Source organism: Lolium perenne, chromosome 4, assembly GCF_019359855.2.
Source record: "Lolium perenne isolate Kyuss_39 chromosome 4, Kyuss_2.0, whole genome shotgun sequence".
NCBI classification, from domain to species: Eukaryota; Viridiplantae; Streptophyta; class Magnoliopsida; order Poales; family Poaceae; genus Lolium; species Lolium perenne.
This window is the reverse complement of record NC_067247.2, coordinates 137,439,067-137,455,943: the sequence shown is the minus strand read 5'-3', so window position 1 is coordinate 137,455,943 and position 16,877 is coordinate 137,439,067. Positions and strand designations below refer to the sequence as shown.

The 16,877-nt window shown below is 44.1% G+C and overlaps 1 protein-coding gene across 1 annotated transcript; it reads right to left on the bottom strand.

Moving 5' to 3' along the window:
• Window positions 1–1,810: 1,810 nt before the first annotated feature.
• Window positions 1,811–6,193, bottom strand: LOC127294006 (uncharacterized). Its single transcript, XM_051323736.2, has 3 exons — window positions 5,996–6,193; window positions 5,609–5,870; window positions 1,811–2,760 (listed from the first exon to the last, which is right to left on the bottom strand). Exons 1-3 carry the CDS (start codon window positions 6,046–6,048, stop codon window positions 2,254–2,256), a joined length of 822 nt encoding a protein of 273 aa, XP_051179696.1. The 5' UTR covers window positions 6,049–6,193; the 3' UTR covers window positions 1,811–2,253.
• Window positions 6,194–16,877: the final 10,684 nt, after the last annotated feature.

Sequence of the window (16,877 nt, the reverse complement as noted above, 5' to 3'; positions counted from 1 at the left end):
CGACCACCGCCGTTCGGACCCCAACAAGCAGCACCCGGGAAACTCGACGAAGACGCAGGGGACGGCGCAAGCCTTGCCGATGGTCGCCAAGCAAAGAGACAATATCATTCGCAGAAACACAGTGAGCTCCAAGGCGGCGTCTTCAAGAAGAACACGACGCGAGAGCGCCGTCACCGCCCGATCCGTGGATCTTAGGTTTTCACCCGAAGCACAAAGATCGACGAAAACCGTGCCTCTGCCCCACCACCATCGGAGAGCCGCGAACTGTGAGCTCCAAGGCGGTGTCTTCAAGAAGAGCACGACACAAGAGCGTCGCCACCGCCTGATCCTCGGATCGTAGGTTTTCACCCGAAGCACGAGGAGGGTCAAGATTACCACGACGGCGCCTTCAAGAAGGCCACGACGTCCGCATACGCCGACACCACGGCCCAAGGAAGGGCGAGGGTTTCCCCTCGGTAAAACTCAACACCTCCTGCACAGGGAACGGGCCACCGCCAGACGGCCCCCGCGCCACTGCCACAGAACACTGCTCGCCGCGTACCACGCCGCCCTCACGACCGTGGCACCGACCACCTCCTGAGCTCCTGGCTCGCCCGCCAACCAGCGAAGCTCCCACCTTTCCAGGGCCGCCGCCCCGGCATCCAAGCTCTTCCTGCTGCGAGACCGAAGAAGACAAGCACCACATCGCGAGGGGGAGGAGCTGCAAACCGACAACCCCCATGGCTGCCGGGCACGCCAAACCTGGAGAAGGATTGGGCCAAAGCCTGGGCCCCTGCCCAGGCCCGCAATCGCGGCGGCCAGAGAGCCCATCTACCCCGATCCGGAACGCCGCCGCACCGCCGCCACACCGGGAGGACACCACTAGCCAGATCGGCAACCACCAGCCCCATGGCTGCGGGTGCCCACGTATCCGGGGCGGAGGCGGATGGGGTCGAATGGGCGTGGGCCCCTGCCGCGGCCCGACTCGAGGGGGCCAGTTGGAGATCTGGGCCACACTACCCAGCACCTCGCCGGGAACCTCCGTGACGGGGTGGGCGAACGCTGCCGCCGGCCGCGCCCTGCCGCCCCTGGCCTCGTCCGCGGCACCCACGACCTCCACAAGCCTGCCACACCTCCGAGCTCGCACCGCCCGCCTCAGGCCGCTCCGGAGAACCGTCGCCGCTGCGGGCACGCCGGAACCACGTAGTCGCCACGCTGTTGCCGCGCAACCTCGCCGCCGCGCCCTACCAGCACGGCGCCCTCACCGGCCACGAAGACCCGCGCCGCCGCCACCGCGCGAGGGAGCAGAGGAGCCCCGCCGCCGCCGACGCCGCGCGGGCTTTGCCCGGCGACGCCCTCAGGCGGCGGCGAGGAGGAGGAGGAAGGGTGGGGAGGGGCTAGGGAGGGGCGCCGCCAAGGAGCTCCCAGGTCGCCCGCGGGGGCGACACCAGGAGCTAGGGTTCGGGTCGAGTATAACTCTGTTGGACGTCACTCGATTGCTTATTTCATATTCGAACGATGTAAACTATACCAGCTATCCAAATATACTTCAAACAAGGTGAAAATCCTTTAGATTTCTAGAATATCTTGTGGTTGTCTCTTTTCATACACTTGAATCTTCCATGTATGGTGTTTAAATATTGTCAGAATAATAGTGGCTGTAGCAGAATCATACTTTTTTTTTCGAAATGGGGAGTTTAACTCTGGCTACAATATATCAGAATAAACCAATTCTTCTTGGTGGTTGGAGTCTGAAACTCTGAACAACAGGATACACCCAAATCTATAACTGGTACTAACATGGCAAAATTGCAGTAGCTACTTTCGTCACTGGAGTACTATATTAGACTGCCGCTAGGACTTAGAAGCACGCGTGCAGTCGATCGTTTGCAAAGCCGAATAATGAACGTAATCGTATACACTACAGATTCTCGCTGGATCACGTAGTACAGATTCATGGCGTTGACAACAACCCTGAAAGCTGTACGGTGAATCACCTCGACACACCATGCATATATCTACAAAACCGTATTTACTTACGCCTAATGAGCCATGGAAAAAATAGCGCGCTATTCTAACGCTAATAGCACGCTATAGCATATCTGCAGAGCCGACGCTACGCTATTTCGGCGCTATAGCGCGCTATTCGCGTTAATAGCACGCTATAGCATGCTAATAGCGTATTTTTAGACCCACGCTATTTTGTTATAGCGCGCTATTTTTTTCCTTGCTAATGAGTAATGACAGCACGCACTAGCAGAGAATTGAGACGCTTTATTCTCCTGGATCACACGCCTCGTCGGAGCTGCAGCTACTTGCGGCCGCGTGCACCGCCGCCGCCGACGTGCAGGTGGTGGTGTGCGCGAGCTTCTTGAGCTTGGCGATGATGGTGACGAGCTTGTTGTCGAGGCGGCTGACGATGCAGCGCGGCAGCCACCCGGCCGCCGGGTCGAGCTGCACCACGTAGGTGACGAGGCAGGAGTCGGCGCCGTCGTCGTCGTGGAGCTTCTCGACGACCCACCCTGACTGGAGGAGCAGGCCCCTGCCGACGGTGCTCCGGCCCCTGGAGTCCCGCGGCAGCAGTCCCGCCGCGATCTCCTTGGGCAGCGACGCCACCGCCACCACCAGCGTGCCGTCGTCCATGGTCTGCCGCCGCTCGTACACGACCAGGTCCCGCCGGCGGAAGAGCTTGGAGGCGTCGCCGAACTTGAGGTGGATGATGCTCAGGTCGTCTCCCAGCTCCTTGATGTACGTGGCGTCAACGAGGTCAGACTCCCACTGCTGCACTAGATGAAAATTTCCATACATACATGTTAGAATTTGTATACCAACAGATGATGTACCATGCCAAATAAATAAGGTGTGACGACTAATTCTTAGTCGACTGAGAAGTAGCTTAATGCTCAGTCAAGTAACCTCATCCTGACTATATTGTGCGGCTTAATTAATTTTTTCTCTTACAATTTACTTTAGATTTAAAAAAAATTAGTTACAGTTGGAAAAATCCCACCTGCAATTAAAAATCATAGTTGCAACACTACTTGCAATTAAAAATCATAGTCGCAACTCCATTAGTAACTAATAGGATGCACAAATCGTGATGCAAATCTATTGGGTTTGAATTTGATCAAGCACTAGCAATTCCGAACTAAATACATTGCAAAGACCCATTTCATGAGGCATATATTGTTACTGATTGAGATGTTGATATTTCTTTTGCAGTAACAAAGTCAAAGTTTGACTTTTTTGTTTAGGGAAGTAGGCCGAGTCAAAGTTTGACTTAAAACAATAGCAATATGACTTTTACAATATATGGGCCATTAACTTTCAGCCCTCATATGGCCCATTTTGCTCCGCTAGCTTAGCTAGCATGCACACTGGCATATCGTCTTCAATAAAAGGACCTATTGTTCTGAAAAAAATGCAAAAAAGACATATTCCCCTTAATAAAAATTTAAAAGACCTGTTCCCCCTCAAAGTAGAAAAGAGTGTGACCCAACCTACTGACATTACAAATTGGGTATTACTGTAGGCACATTGGACTACATTTTTCTCCAGTAGGAGTAAGCATAACTAGATACAGTGTAATAATGCAAGATTATTAGACCTACCTCTTTTTTCAGGAATATTAGTGGAGTGGAAGCATCCAAAATGGAAGAAGCTCAATTTACCAGATCAGGGAGCATGCAGGACCATCCTAACATGTATGGTGGGTACCAAGTGCCATGATCACCGAGTCGTGTACTTAAAGGGGTTAGGTCTTACCTTTTCAAACTTTTAATTTGTACATAACTTTCAAGTCAAAGAATGGCCGCCACATGTTCTTGTGTCCTACACATGTACACTATCCTTTTCTACAACCAAATCTAAATACACGAGACCTGCCCTTTTAAGCACGGAAATGAGAAATTTACAATAGACCGTTTTATTATGATGTTGTGCAAAGCTCAAAAGAATTAAGATAACTCTCTTTGAACAAAGCTTAAGTTTGGCTCAAACTAAAATAAATATATCGTGTAAAAAATCAGCACATATAGATATGCCCTCACTTCAATCAGTGTTCTCCTTACATCAACCAAAAAAAAAAAAAATAGCTCAACAGATATGTACATATCACCATTAGACCACGAGTAGTTTTTTTCTTCTTCCCAAGCAAATGAGTGTTTGAGTTTTCTCGTGGAAAAGTTTAACGATCCGATTAACTAGTGACGATTTACACTTTGTTTGGTATTCCGGTGGATCATGATATACTCTTACCAATTTTGAGCCAACCTATTTGTATTAAAATAGTTTAGCTGAACATAAACCGTGCCTAAATTCATGATGTCCTAGGTGGCAATAGTGTAGACTAAGGTTTTGGTTACCGGTTGGTGACCGAGTTTTCCGAGCAGCCCGGTAATTGTATTTACCAGGCAAAATAGTTCGAGACCTTTTGAATTGAGCCCAGCTCAAATGAGTTTTTTTTTTCTGAAATTTCCATCATTTTTCTCGTTACCTAGTAATTAGAAAAATTAAAATAAATCCTAGATTTTGAAATGTATCAGGTAAGCGCTCTGGATTTATTGGTAATCACGCTAACCAATAATACGGAACCCCCTGGAGAAAAAAAATACCACTTCGGTAACCAAAACCGTGGTGTATTGTTTCAAAACTTTAAGTAAAGTCTGGATGAGGGGGGACACTGAAGCAAAATGAATCTTGAAGGTTGCAATGCTAGAAAAATAATTTATGTTTCCATTTTCATTCGAGGGATTGCATTTCATGAGTAAACTCTATTATGTTGATTGTGTGAGACTCCACACAGGACATGACATGGAAATCTCACTGAACAAAAAGAAAAAACCGCCCTAACGGTTCATCGTTAGCCGTTGGCTGGAACATGTGGCTCCACGTGCGCGTGGCCATGGCCTGATGCGCGCCACCGTGTAATCAGGTAATTAGCACGCATGCATCTAGTACTATGTCTCTCAGCTCGGCTTTCTCCGAGATGCCAAATGATTTGGCCTGTACTTGCGGGCTCGCAAACTCACGCATGCCCCCATGCGTCTGCTCCATCTGGATTAAAATACAAATACTGTCGATCGGGGTTTCAATTTTATTTTCAATAATCCATTCACGGGTAGGTTAAATTCGAGCGGCAAACACTGCAAACTGAATATGTTCAGTGGTCACGGGGTATACACATGTTTGGTTCGTAAATCACGAGATGCAGTAGGTTTTACTGTCACCGCTCTGAGCCTGTGACCACTTAAAGCGGGTCATAATTTGTGTAGCTAGCCAGGCAGCTGCTGACAAGACAAACCTCCTACCTAGACTAATCCAACTTGCACTGGAGTAGTATGTACTCATTCTTTTTTTTTTTTTTTCAAAAAAAAAAAGTATGTACTCATTCTAATCATCAAAGTACCTCTCTTTAGCTCTCAAAGCCAAATCACCCATCAAATCATCACGACAGCTGGCTTCTCCACACACCAAGTTAATCAAAACGCAACGCTCTGCTTAACGACTCAACACGTACAAATAATCCTCCAAAAGAAAGCCTCAAGTAATTTTTCTAGAGCATTATTTGTTGCATTAATAAGTTACTCTTCAGAAAAAAAGGATAGAACTAGCGATTTCATTACATTACCTTGGCGGCGTCGACGGCGTTGGCAACGGCCATGAACTGCTCCGGCGAGACGGCGTGCAGCAGCCACCGGCTCCGGAACATCTGCCCAGTCCCCAACTGCCGCTTCGATATCTCCACGCCGTTGCAGTACGCCAGCGTCTTCCATCCGTCGTCCTCGCCGTCGCCGGCGCCCCGTCCGGAGTCCGAGGCGGCGAGCAGCTCCTGGATGCAGCTCTCGCTGGCGTAGCTCACATACCTCCTCAGAGAATCCTCGCTTATAGACCTTACGTATAACAATGACATGGAGGTTCCAATCAAGAACAAGAGACTTGACCTTAACTTGCGAAGATTGTAGAAATGTGATTGCTCACAGCACATTATTAGTTCCTAGCTAATAAATAAGCATACCATGATCTTGAGCAAACGGAAGGGGAGGAGGTAGGAGAGCCGCCATTGCTCATGCTTCTTCTTCCTCTGACGATGATGAAGATGGCTGCCTGTGATGGTAATATTCTGATGAGTTCGGTAACGGAATGCTCTAATGGAGAAGGATATATTGGCTAGCGAGATGGAGCAGGTGTAGCTAGATTTTATATGTGGAGAGAGTAATTGGCCGGAGAGGCGAGGTTTTAAGACGAGGAGGAAGAGTGGAAGGAGGCACATGTAGACGTAGTGATCAGGGCACATGGAGATGTCAGTAACAGGGAGGGTGTGGCCGGTGGAGGTTCAGCACTTAGCTTTGCTCTGCTGCCTACATACACCACACGGTAAATTAAGGACACAAGGGCATGGTGCTAAAATACAAATGTTTCTGTACTTTCCCCTCCATGATGGCAGTATTTCTTTTGCTAGTACCTAGGAACTTGGAACTTTGCAGTAAGTATTTCACATGAAGAGAGTTGTTATAGTTGTTACATGTACAAGAAATGCATAAGATCTCTCGGGTGCTACACACCCCCATAATTGAAAAAATAAAAAAATAAAAAAGGTTAAAAAATTGATTTTTTGAAATCAAAGATGATCAGGTATTGTACTTGTATAAAAATATTTCCATAGGGAATTACTTTCATTGTATCCTGGGTAAAAAAAAAAAACAAACTCGAAACGTCCCACGATGAGGTACTATTCATTTTATATTCGTCATATTTTTTTTTGGTCTTTTTGGCCTAAAGACCATGGGAATCATTTCTTTACCAAACATTTTTTTACGAGCACAAACTAAATCAACATTGGTTTCCAAGAAGGTTCAAGTTTCTTTGGTTTTTTTTAATTACTACAATTTTTGGGCTGTATGGGGCGTGTAGCACACTAGCACCCGAGAGCCAAAAGTTCGCGTTAAATCTTTATTTGACTAGTGCAACAATAAGGACTACTAGAACAATGTTCAAAGAGACTTAATTTGCACCAGAGTTCGTGTTTAGTGTCTGCATGTTGTGCAATTAGTTAATAGTGCAACTGCAAAAGGAGAAGCAGGATTTATACTTTCCCTTTGGAGATCACAGTAAAGAGAGACGAAGAAGCAAAGGGAGATGCCGTGCCGGGGGAAGGTTTGTGCACATGGCATGTTGGCAGGACTGGCTGCTCTACAAAGGAACGAATTGTGAGCTTTAAGGGACTAAATTAAGCTATGGATGGTTAAGTGAGATTTTTAAAGTTGTGAATAAAAGGAGTGGTTAAAGGATTGCTTTTGGGGGCGCTTGTCCTCCTTTTCCGTGGGGTTTGGGGCGGCACGGTATGCTCTCATTGCCCATACATGCATGTGCCAACCGAGCTCCATACATGGAAGTGTATATGCCACGTCAGAACGAAGAGGACAAATCATTGCGACCTTGTTTTCCTCTAGAATTAGCTGTGATATTCATGGTACTTACAAAGTAGTAGGTGCCACATTTAGGATGTACAAAAAGGTCGACTGAGATATATGCTTTGTTATACGTAGATCAAACCAGACTAAAAGAAATAAACTACGTAGGAGTACATAAATTCGAAATTACTGAAATTAGAGCTTTGACCTAAGTCAAACTTCTCCATATTTGTCCAAAAAAGAAAAAATATGCTAATATCTAAAACAACAAATAATAGTACGGAATACACTTAATAATGAATCTAATGAGACTAATTTGGTGTTCTAGATGTTCATATCTTTATCGACTTGGTCAAATTTTAAAATGTTCAATGCAGAAGAAACCTATAACTTCAAACATTAGTGGGGGGGGGGGGGGGGGGTGGGGGGGGGGTACATTTCATGAGACTGTGTACCAAAGAAAACCCGATATAGAAGTTGGTTCAACATGTGATTGTTTTTTGTATTCCCATTCTAAATATGGTGCAATGTTTCTTTAGAAGAACGAGGTGAGAGAATCCCCACCGATTGTTGCATATTAGTCGAAAGATGCAATTAGAATGGTAAACACTTGGTGCAAATGCAATGAAGCAGACCAATCATAGATGGCTACAAAAACAAGTGCAAATAAAAATAGATAACACCGAGGTCCAAAGTCACGTCCAAATTAAAAGCTTGTTGCTATAATGCTGAAATGTACCACCACCAAGAGGTCTTTCTTGCCAAATTTTATTGAATGTTATGATCCAACATCACCAGGCTTCACCAAAGAAGCTACCCTTGGCAATGTGGCTTCCTCTCTTATCGATGCCCTTCGCTAACCTGTTGGGGGAGGAAGCATCAAAGAAGGGAGCACCAACACATGCGAACATGGAGATCCAAGAAGATCTACTTTAATGTCTCGCCGACTTGAATTAAACTAGCAAGTGAATCACTCCTATCACCATGCATATCAGACATGACAACCTATGCTCAAGCACCAACACACATCCGTATTAAGCCCGTTGAACCAAACTGTATGGTAGACAATATTGCTAAAATTTTCCACTAATACTCTAGCGGGAGGAAATCCCGTAGAAAAGAGTACACATAGAAGAGAATGAGGAACTCGACACTTCACTATCTTGATTATAAAGGAAAAGGCCGAGTAGAGAGGAGAAATATGATAAATTTCACGGGTAAAAGGTCATTCACCTAAGTGAGATACTAGCCTTCGGGATCCATACTTCATGGGTCTAGCTAAGGAAGAAACTTTGGATTGGCTAGTATAGCCACTTAGTTATCTCTTGATGAAGGTGCTATTAGAAATATGTCCTAGAGGAAATAATACATATGTTATTATTGTGTTTGTATTATATGCTATAATTGTTCGTTCATGCATGTGGAGGAAAAAAGTAGTACATATGTTGAATAACAAACCCCAAACTAAATCTAGATTCAGACCTCTAGAATAGCTCATATTTTACTGATGGTCTTACTTTCCAGACCATGCACATAAGTAAAGTGTTACGAGGTTATCGATGATATGTGAGAACACATTTTTAGGGTGAACAATTAATGATGTTGTACAAACCACATTGATATATCAGGAAACAACGTCGTCTATATCAGATGTTGTTGATATTTTCTCATAGTAAGTATTATTGTTGAATACCTTCCTTTGACCATGAATTTATCGCAAACTTGGATACCAAATGGTTACTTATGAAGACATCAAACTGCACTATGTAACTGAGTTTTAAAGTTGGCTTTATGTTTGCAAAGAAGTTTGTCCTTGTTCTAGATATGCTAAGGCTGGGAATTGTTCCTCCGGTGATGAGGAGCTCCCGGGCATGTATCGTGACAATATTAGTAGTCACATGGATATTGGGATAAAAGAACGAGAAAAGAGTACACGTCAGGCATCGAGGAATACCTAATAATTCCGCTCCCATTGTGTAAAGTATCGCGAAACAATATAGAAGTGTTTACGAGTAATACAAAAGGTTCACATGAATAAATTAAGATCTCCATAGATATGTGGGAGTCGTTATGGTTATCAAGATCTTGCAGTCGGTTATCGCCGCAGAAAGTGTTTCGGATATATCCACATATGCTCAAACCCATAGGGTCACACGCTTAATGATCTAGCGACATTTAGGAAAACAAATATAATGTCACGAAGAAGAGTGACAAAGGTTCTGAAAGTGTCCCGGGAGGTCCCGAATGACCTCAAACGTGTCTGACATTGTTTACGAAGGTATTGAAAGGTACTCAAAGGTTCAACAAGATTGCGGAAGGTTTTGGAATGTATAGAACGTTCCAAAATATTCTATAGGGGTTCTAGACCAGCCATCCCACCTAGACTTGGGGATAACTCAGCCCACTTAACCAGGAGATTGGAGAAAGGAGGTGGCCACCCCACTAGTAGGGCTAGTCATAGGGCAGGCAAACAAGGATGGCCCTAGGAAAAGGAGGGTCGAAATGTTAAACTAGACTAGTAATCAATATACAATTATTCTTAGGTGAAAAAAATATTGAATGTGTGAAAGAAGTCCTCAAGTTGCAAGAGCATGTCCAGAATGAAGATCAATAATCTGATCTGCAATATCTAGTTGTCTCTTTTTGATGGACGCCTAAACATGTTGTACCCCAATCTTGTTAGTTATATACCCATGTTTATTTTTTTCACAAATTGTAATTTGAGAAAATGGCATGAGTGCTTCGTATACACTATATGAAACAAAGAGCATTCATGGAAAGCATACTAAAAATAAATCTTTATGTATGCTAATGTAAAATATAAACAAAATAATATTTATGTTCTGCCGAGATTCCATGAGGTATGTATTTTAACAAGTGCAAAGAATGCACATGTTATCAACTTATTACTAAATCCCAACACTCAAGACGTAGATGATCATTGTACACAACAAGTATATTTGTGGGAGGCCCTTTCTCAATAGCTATGTCCCTTGCCCGCGTGTTCCATGCTCCTTCTGTCCCTCGCCTCCATCGTATTTGCTCGTTGGAGTGAGGATGACGTGGGGGGAGGGACTCAATGACACTCTCTGATGTGTATAATCCCTCGCCGTGGCATGATTTGGCGTTGCAACTTCATCTTTCTTTTTCCCTTTGGATCATAACGCAAAAGAATTTGGATCCCTTCCATCACGATTTCTCCCTACGAGTCTCGTGATTCTTCAGGATGGCAGATTCAACGATGACCAGTTGTTGCTTAGCTGTTCCACTAGTAATCGATCCTCGCCGAATACCTATCTCCAGGTGTGTTTCCCCTCTCTTCTGTTGACACAACTCCTGGTGGTTCTCTCGATGGAGTTGGATGGGTTCCGACGAACTAGATGCTGCAAGATGATAAGATCAAATGGTCTTTTCTCCAACAAACTCTCAGAATGAAAGGTTTCCCTGAAGAATGACGCTCCTTAATTAATAACTTTGTTTTTGGAGAAAGTTTTGCCATTAAAGTCATTGGTGACCCCTATCTCCAATGTTATTTAACATTGTGCCTCGTATGTTGGCCATTATTATTGAGCGTGCTAAAGTTGATGGTCAGATTGAAGGAGTGGTCCCCCGGCCACTTAGTTGATGGTGGACTATCTATCCTTCTATACGCGGACGATACAATCCTTTTTACAGATCATGACTTAGAAAAGTAAAGAAATGTGAAATTAATATTATCAGCGTTCGAGCAGTTATCAGGTCTTAAGATAATTTTTCATAAGAACGAATTATTCTGTTTTGGCGAGGCCCAAGATGATGCTAACCTATACGCCAAATGTTTTGGATGTGGGTTGGGCAGCTTTCTGATTCACCATCAGAGACTCACGCTTCATGAATGGAATCTCGTTGCAGAAAGACTGCAGAATCACCTTAGTAGTTGGAAAGGAAAATTACTATCTATGGATGGAAGGTTAATCGTCATAAATTTAGTACTCACAAATATGGTATTGTATATGATATCCTTCTTCCAACTGCCTAAATGAGTATTGCATAGATTTGATTATTTCCGGTCAAGATTCTTCTGGCAGTGAGATAGTGAAAAGAAGAAATACAATTTGTGAACTCAACATGATTTTACGTTATTAAACTCATAAGTTTATGATTGTGCACCCAACATAATTTTATCGTTGTTGAACTTATAAATGTATATGTTATGTATGCTAATAATTACGTTTATATTGATTCACAAAAAAACAACATAAAAAGCGAAGTGTATAAATCACTACATTATGAAAACACAAAAATATGTATTTTACGTTATATTTTATACGTCACACAAATAAAAAGACATTTTTTTTCTTATGTTCTTCTCTACTTCTGAAGTAAGGCAACATTGACGTGATTTGAAAATCATCTAGGTTTGCCAAGATACAAGGTGGAAGTAGAATAACTATTCTACCTCACGTAGTCAAATCGTGCATCCCTACATATACACACTATATTATAAATGCAACTTTGAAATTATTCCAAGGAGAACTTTAATTATAACATACTTTTTACATTTATAACAATCAAACTTTAGTACATTATAATTGTATATAATAATTACATGTAACTAATGTTCTGAAAAAATGTTACGTGGTTAACTATGCCATCTAAGTAACAAAAAATTACACGATAGAAAAAAATATCAAAAGTAAGTATGAAAGTTTAGTATAAAAAATGCATTTACTTAATTAGTTAACTTTATTTGGTCTAGTGTGGGTGTGCACGAGAGTACCCGTAGATGATGGGCCGGTGAACAACATGAGGGTAGCCGCACCTCTGCGAATGATTAGATAATATCTTCGTATGCATCCAAAGTAATATTCTACATGTATCACACTTCATTGACAATAAAATACATTTTTACTCTAAATAAGGTTCAATGTTTCATTTTTTTATTGCAAACACGTAGCATAAAATTTGAAAGTAGACCAATATCATCTATTCTAACCCCGAACATTCGGATCACCTCACATCTCACGTAGGGGTGTGCGAAACGCTCACCGGTGAAAACCGTTTTAAACCGGTTAGTGAAAGTAGTTTATTTTCTTTAACAAATCTAATCTCCACTTCTAGTTTATTAAAAATTGAAATAAGCTTAAACCGGTTAAACCGTTGTTACCCACCCACCCCTAATCTCAGCATTGTGCAGCCAACTTTTTAATCAACAAAGATAGTGCCACTAGCTAATAGAAACTCGACAGGCCGTGACCCTTACGGATTTACTACACACCTGCTGGCTGCTCCTTAGTTGGCACACAAGTCGACACCTAGCTCGACCGTCATGTGTGGATGCCACCAAGCTGTGGATCCCGGACAGGTCAGCTGGCATCATTCTTGCTAGAGGCATGTAGTTGTAGGCAAAGGCCATTGGCTAGCCGATCATCATCATCAATAGCGGCATCCATGGTCCATGTCGCGTAGTCTTAATTAGCAGCACGATGCTATTGTTGAGGAAAAGCTGAAACTTAAGTCCCAGAAATCTGAAGTTGGTCACTTTACACGATAGGTCGTGAAGAAAAGATCTGAGCCCGGTCGGCAGCAGTGCATGCCGCTCGATCGGCCGTGTTGTCCTTGGAGCAGATGGGTAGGATAGGTCATGACTTTGTTTCGACTTAATCGGTAATGGCGATTAACCTGTTTCCTTGGACTTGCGATGTCTCTGCTCTGAATGCTGCAGAGGATGGCAACGTGCATCCATGCCGTGCGATATGATGGTTGGGAAGAGCAGTAGGTCACAGGCACAAGTTATTGACCGAGTTAACATGCTTAATTCAGCATCCCTTAATCACCAAGGAAATGCAGTACATCCGCCTCTACACTTCAACCAGGACGACAAGTTTGTATCTGTTCTACGTACATGAGAAAATCTGAGCAGCATTATATAGTCCACGCGCTTTACCTGTCATCACTAACCACACACAAGGGAGATCACGTGGACAGGGTCGCGCTCGCCACAAATATACGGTGCGAGCGAGATCACACTAGCTACGACCAAAACAATTAGTTGGTCCTGATCGATCGATCCGCCCACTGAGATGGACACGATTCGTGCCCATAATAGTGGAAAGAGCTCCACGACTACTGCATTGACTAAAAGCATTGGTTGGCCGGTGGCAAGCTGTTGCGATGTCACTTTGTTTTGCCGATAGCCAGGTTGACATTTGGGAATCAATTAACGGATCCATGCAACTGTACTGATCGACGGTCAACTCCTTTTGATATGTTTTTTTTTCTAATAAAAGGAATATTACCTCCACCCCTATGCATCGACTGCTCCACACAATCATTTTTTCCTGTGAGGTTTATATATAATCTATTACCCCAGTTCCGAAATATAAGCTAGCTTTCTACAAAAGCTTATATTTTGAAGCTTAATAAATAACCTTCACATTCTGAAGTGATGAACACGTAGATCCAGTGGATAACTTAATAAATAACATGTGAAAACACTAGTAGGAAAAAGCTCATCAGTGGCACACCGTTTTGAAATTCTGTGGCGCACGGAGGGTGCGCCACTAAATCCACGCCACAAAAATGTGAATTATGTGGCGCACGAACCCATGCGTCCCAGAAAGTGACATTTCTGTGGCGCACCAGGCAGGCATGCGCCATAGAAAACTTTCTCTGGCGCACTCAGCGGTGGTGCGCCACAAATTTTTATTGAATTTAAAAAAATGGCGGCCAGATCTAGATCTGGGGCCGCCGGATTTTTTTTTTTGAAACTCGCCGGAGGTGGGTGGGTTGGTGGGGTGGGTGGAGGAGGAGGAGGAGGAGGCCGGCCGTAAGTGGTGGGTGGGTAGAGGAGGAGGCTGGCCAAAGGGGGTCGTCGGAGGTGGGGGAGGAAGGGGTTGCTGGAGGAGGAGGAGGACGCCGGTGTTGGAGATATGCCCAAGAGGCAATAATAAAAGTGGTTATTATATATCTTTATGTTTATGATAAATGTTTATATATCATGCTATAATTGTATTAACCGAAACATTAGTACATGTGTGATATGTAGACAAACAAGAAGTCCCTAGTATACCTCTTAAACTAGCTTGTTGATTAATGGATGATTAGTTTCATAATCATGAACATTGGATGTTATTAATAACAAGGTTATATCATTATATGAATGATGTAATGGACACACCCAATTAAGCGTAGCATAAGATCTCGTCATTAAGTTATTTGCTATAAGCTTTCGATACATAGTTACCTAGTCCTTATGACCATGAGATCATGTAAATCACTTATACCGGAAAGGTACTTTGATTACACCAAACACCACTGCATAAATGGGTGGCTATAAAGGTGGGATTAAGTATCCGGAAAGTATGAGTTGAGGCATATGGATCAAGAGTGGGATTTGTCCATCCCGATGACGGATAGATATACTCTGGGCCCTCTCGGTGGAATGTCGTCTAATGTCTTGCAAGCATATGAATGAGTTCATAAGAGACCACATACCACGGTACGAGTAAAGAGTACTTGTCAGGAGACGAGGTTGAACAAGGTATAGAGTGATACTGAAGATCAAACCTCGGACAAGTAAAATATCGCGAGACAAAGGGAATTGGTATCGTATGTGAATGGTTCATTTGATCACTAAAGTCATCGTTGAATATGTGGGAGCCATTATGGATCTCCAGATCCCGCTATTGGTTATTGGTCGGAGTGAGTACTCAACCATGTCCGCATAGTTCACGAACCGTAGGGTGACACACTTAAAGTTGGATGTTGAAATGGTAGAACTTGAATATGGAATGGAGTTCGAATATTTGTTCGGAGTCCCGGATAAGATCCCGGACATCACGAGGAGTTCCGGAATGGTCCGGAGAATAAGATTCGTATATAGGATGTCATTTTATGTGAATTAAAATGATGCGGAAGGTTCTATGGAAGGTTCTAGAAGGTTCTAGAAAAGTCCGGAAGAAACCACCAAGGAAGGTGGAGTCCACATGGGACTCCACCTCCATGGCCGGCCAACCCTAGTGGGGGAGGAGTCCCAAGTGGACTCCCCCTTAGGGGGCCGGCCACCCCCCCATATGGGAGGTGGAAACCCCACCTCTAGTGGGAGTCCTAACTTGGGTAGGTTTCCCCACCATATGGAAGGTTTTTGGTTCGGGTCTTATTCGAAGACTTGGAGACCAACACTTGGGGTTCCACCTATATAATGAGGGGCCAAGGGGAGGGGGCCGGCCACCCAAGAACCACCAAGGTGGCCGCACCCCTTAGTGGCCGGCCCCCCCTCTCCCCAAACCCTAGCGGCCTCTCTCCTCCACCACATCCCGCACGCTTAGCGAAGCTCCGCCGGATTTCTCCACCATCACCGACACCACGCCGTCGTGCTGTCGGATTCAAGAGGAGCTACTACTTCCGCTGCCCGCTGGAACGGGGAGGTGGACGTCGTCTTCATCAACAACCGAACGTGTGACCGAGTACGGAGGTGCTGCCCGTTCGTGGCGCCGGAACCGATCGTGATCAAGATCTTCTACGCGCTTTTGCAAGCGGCAAGTGAACGTCTACCGCAGCAACAAGAGCCTCATCTTGTAGGCTTTGGAATCTCTTCAAGGGTGAGACTCGATAATCCCCTCGTTGCTACCGTCTTCTAGATTGCATCTTGGCTTGGATTTCGTGTTCGCGGTAGGAATTTTTTTGTTTTCTATGCAACGTTATCCTACAGTGGTATCAGAGCCGTGTCTATGCATAGATGGTTGCACGAGTAGAACACAATGGTTTGTGGGCGTTGATGCTTTTGTTATCTTTAGTTGAGTACTTTGCATCTTTGTGGCATAGTGGGATGAAACGGCTCGGGCTAACTTTACATGACCGCGTTCATGAGATTTGCTCCACGCTCGACATGCAACTTGTATTGCATAAGTGGCTTTGCGGGTGTCTGTCTCTCCTACTATAGTGAAGATTCAATTTACTCTTCTATTGACAACACTAGTATCACCGTTGTGGTTCATGTTCGTAGGTAGATTGGATCTTACTCGAAAACCCTAAACCACGTAAAATATGCAAACCAAATTAGAGAACGTCTAACTTGTTTTTGCAGGGTTTGGTGATGTGATATGGCCATAATGTGATGATGACTATGTATGAGATGATCATTATTGTATTGTGGCAACCGGCAGGAGCCTTATGGTTGTCTTTAAATTTCATGTTGAGTAGTATTTCAAAGTAGTTGTAATAGTTGCTACATGGAGGACAATCATGAAGACGGCGCCATTGACCTTGGTGCTTCGCCGACGATGATGGAGATCATGCCCGTTGATGATGGAGATCATGTCCGTGCTTTGGAGATGAAGATCAAAGGCGCAAAGACAAAAGGGCCATATCATATCACATATGAACTGCATGTGATGTTAATCCTTTTATGCATCTTATTTTGCTTAGATCGCGACGGTAGCATTATAAGATGATCCCTCTCACTAAAATCTCAAGATAATAAAGTGTTCATCCTTAGTAGCACCG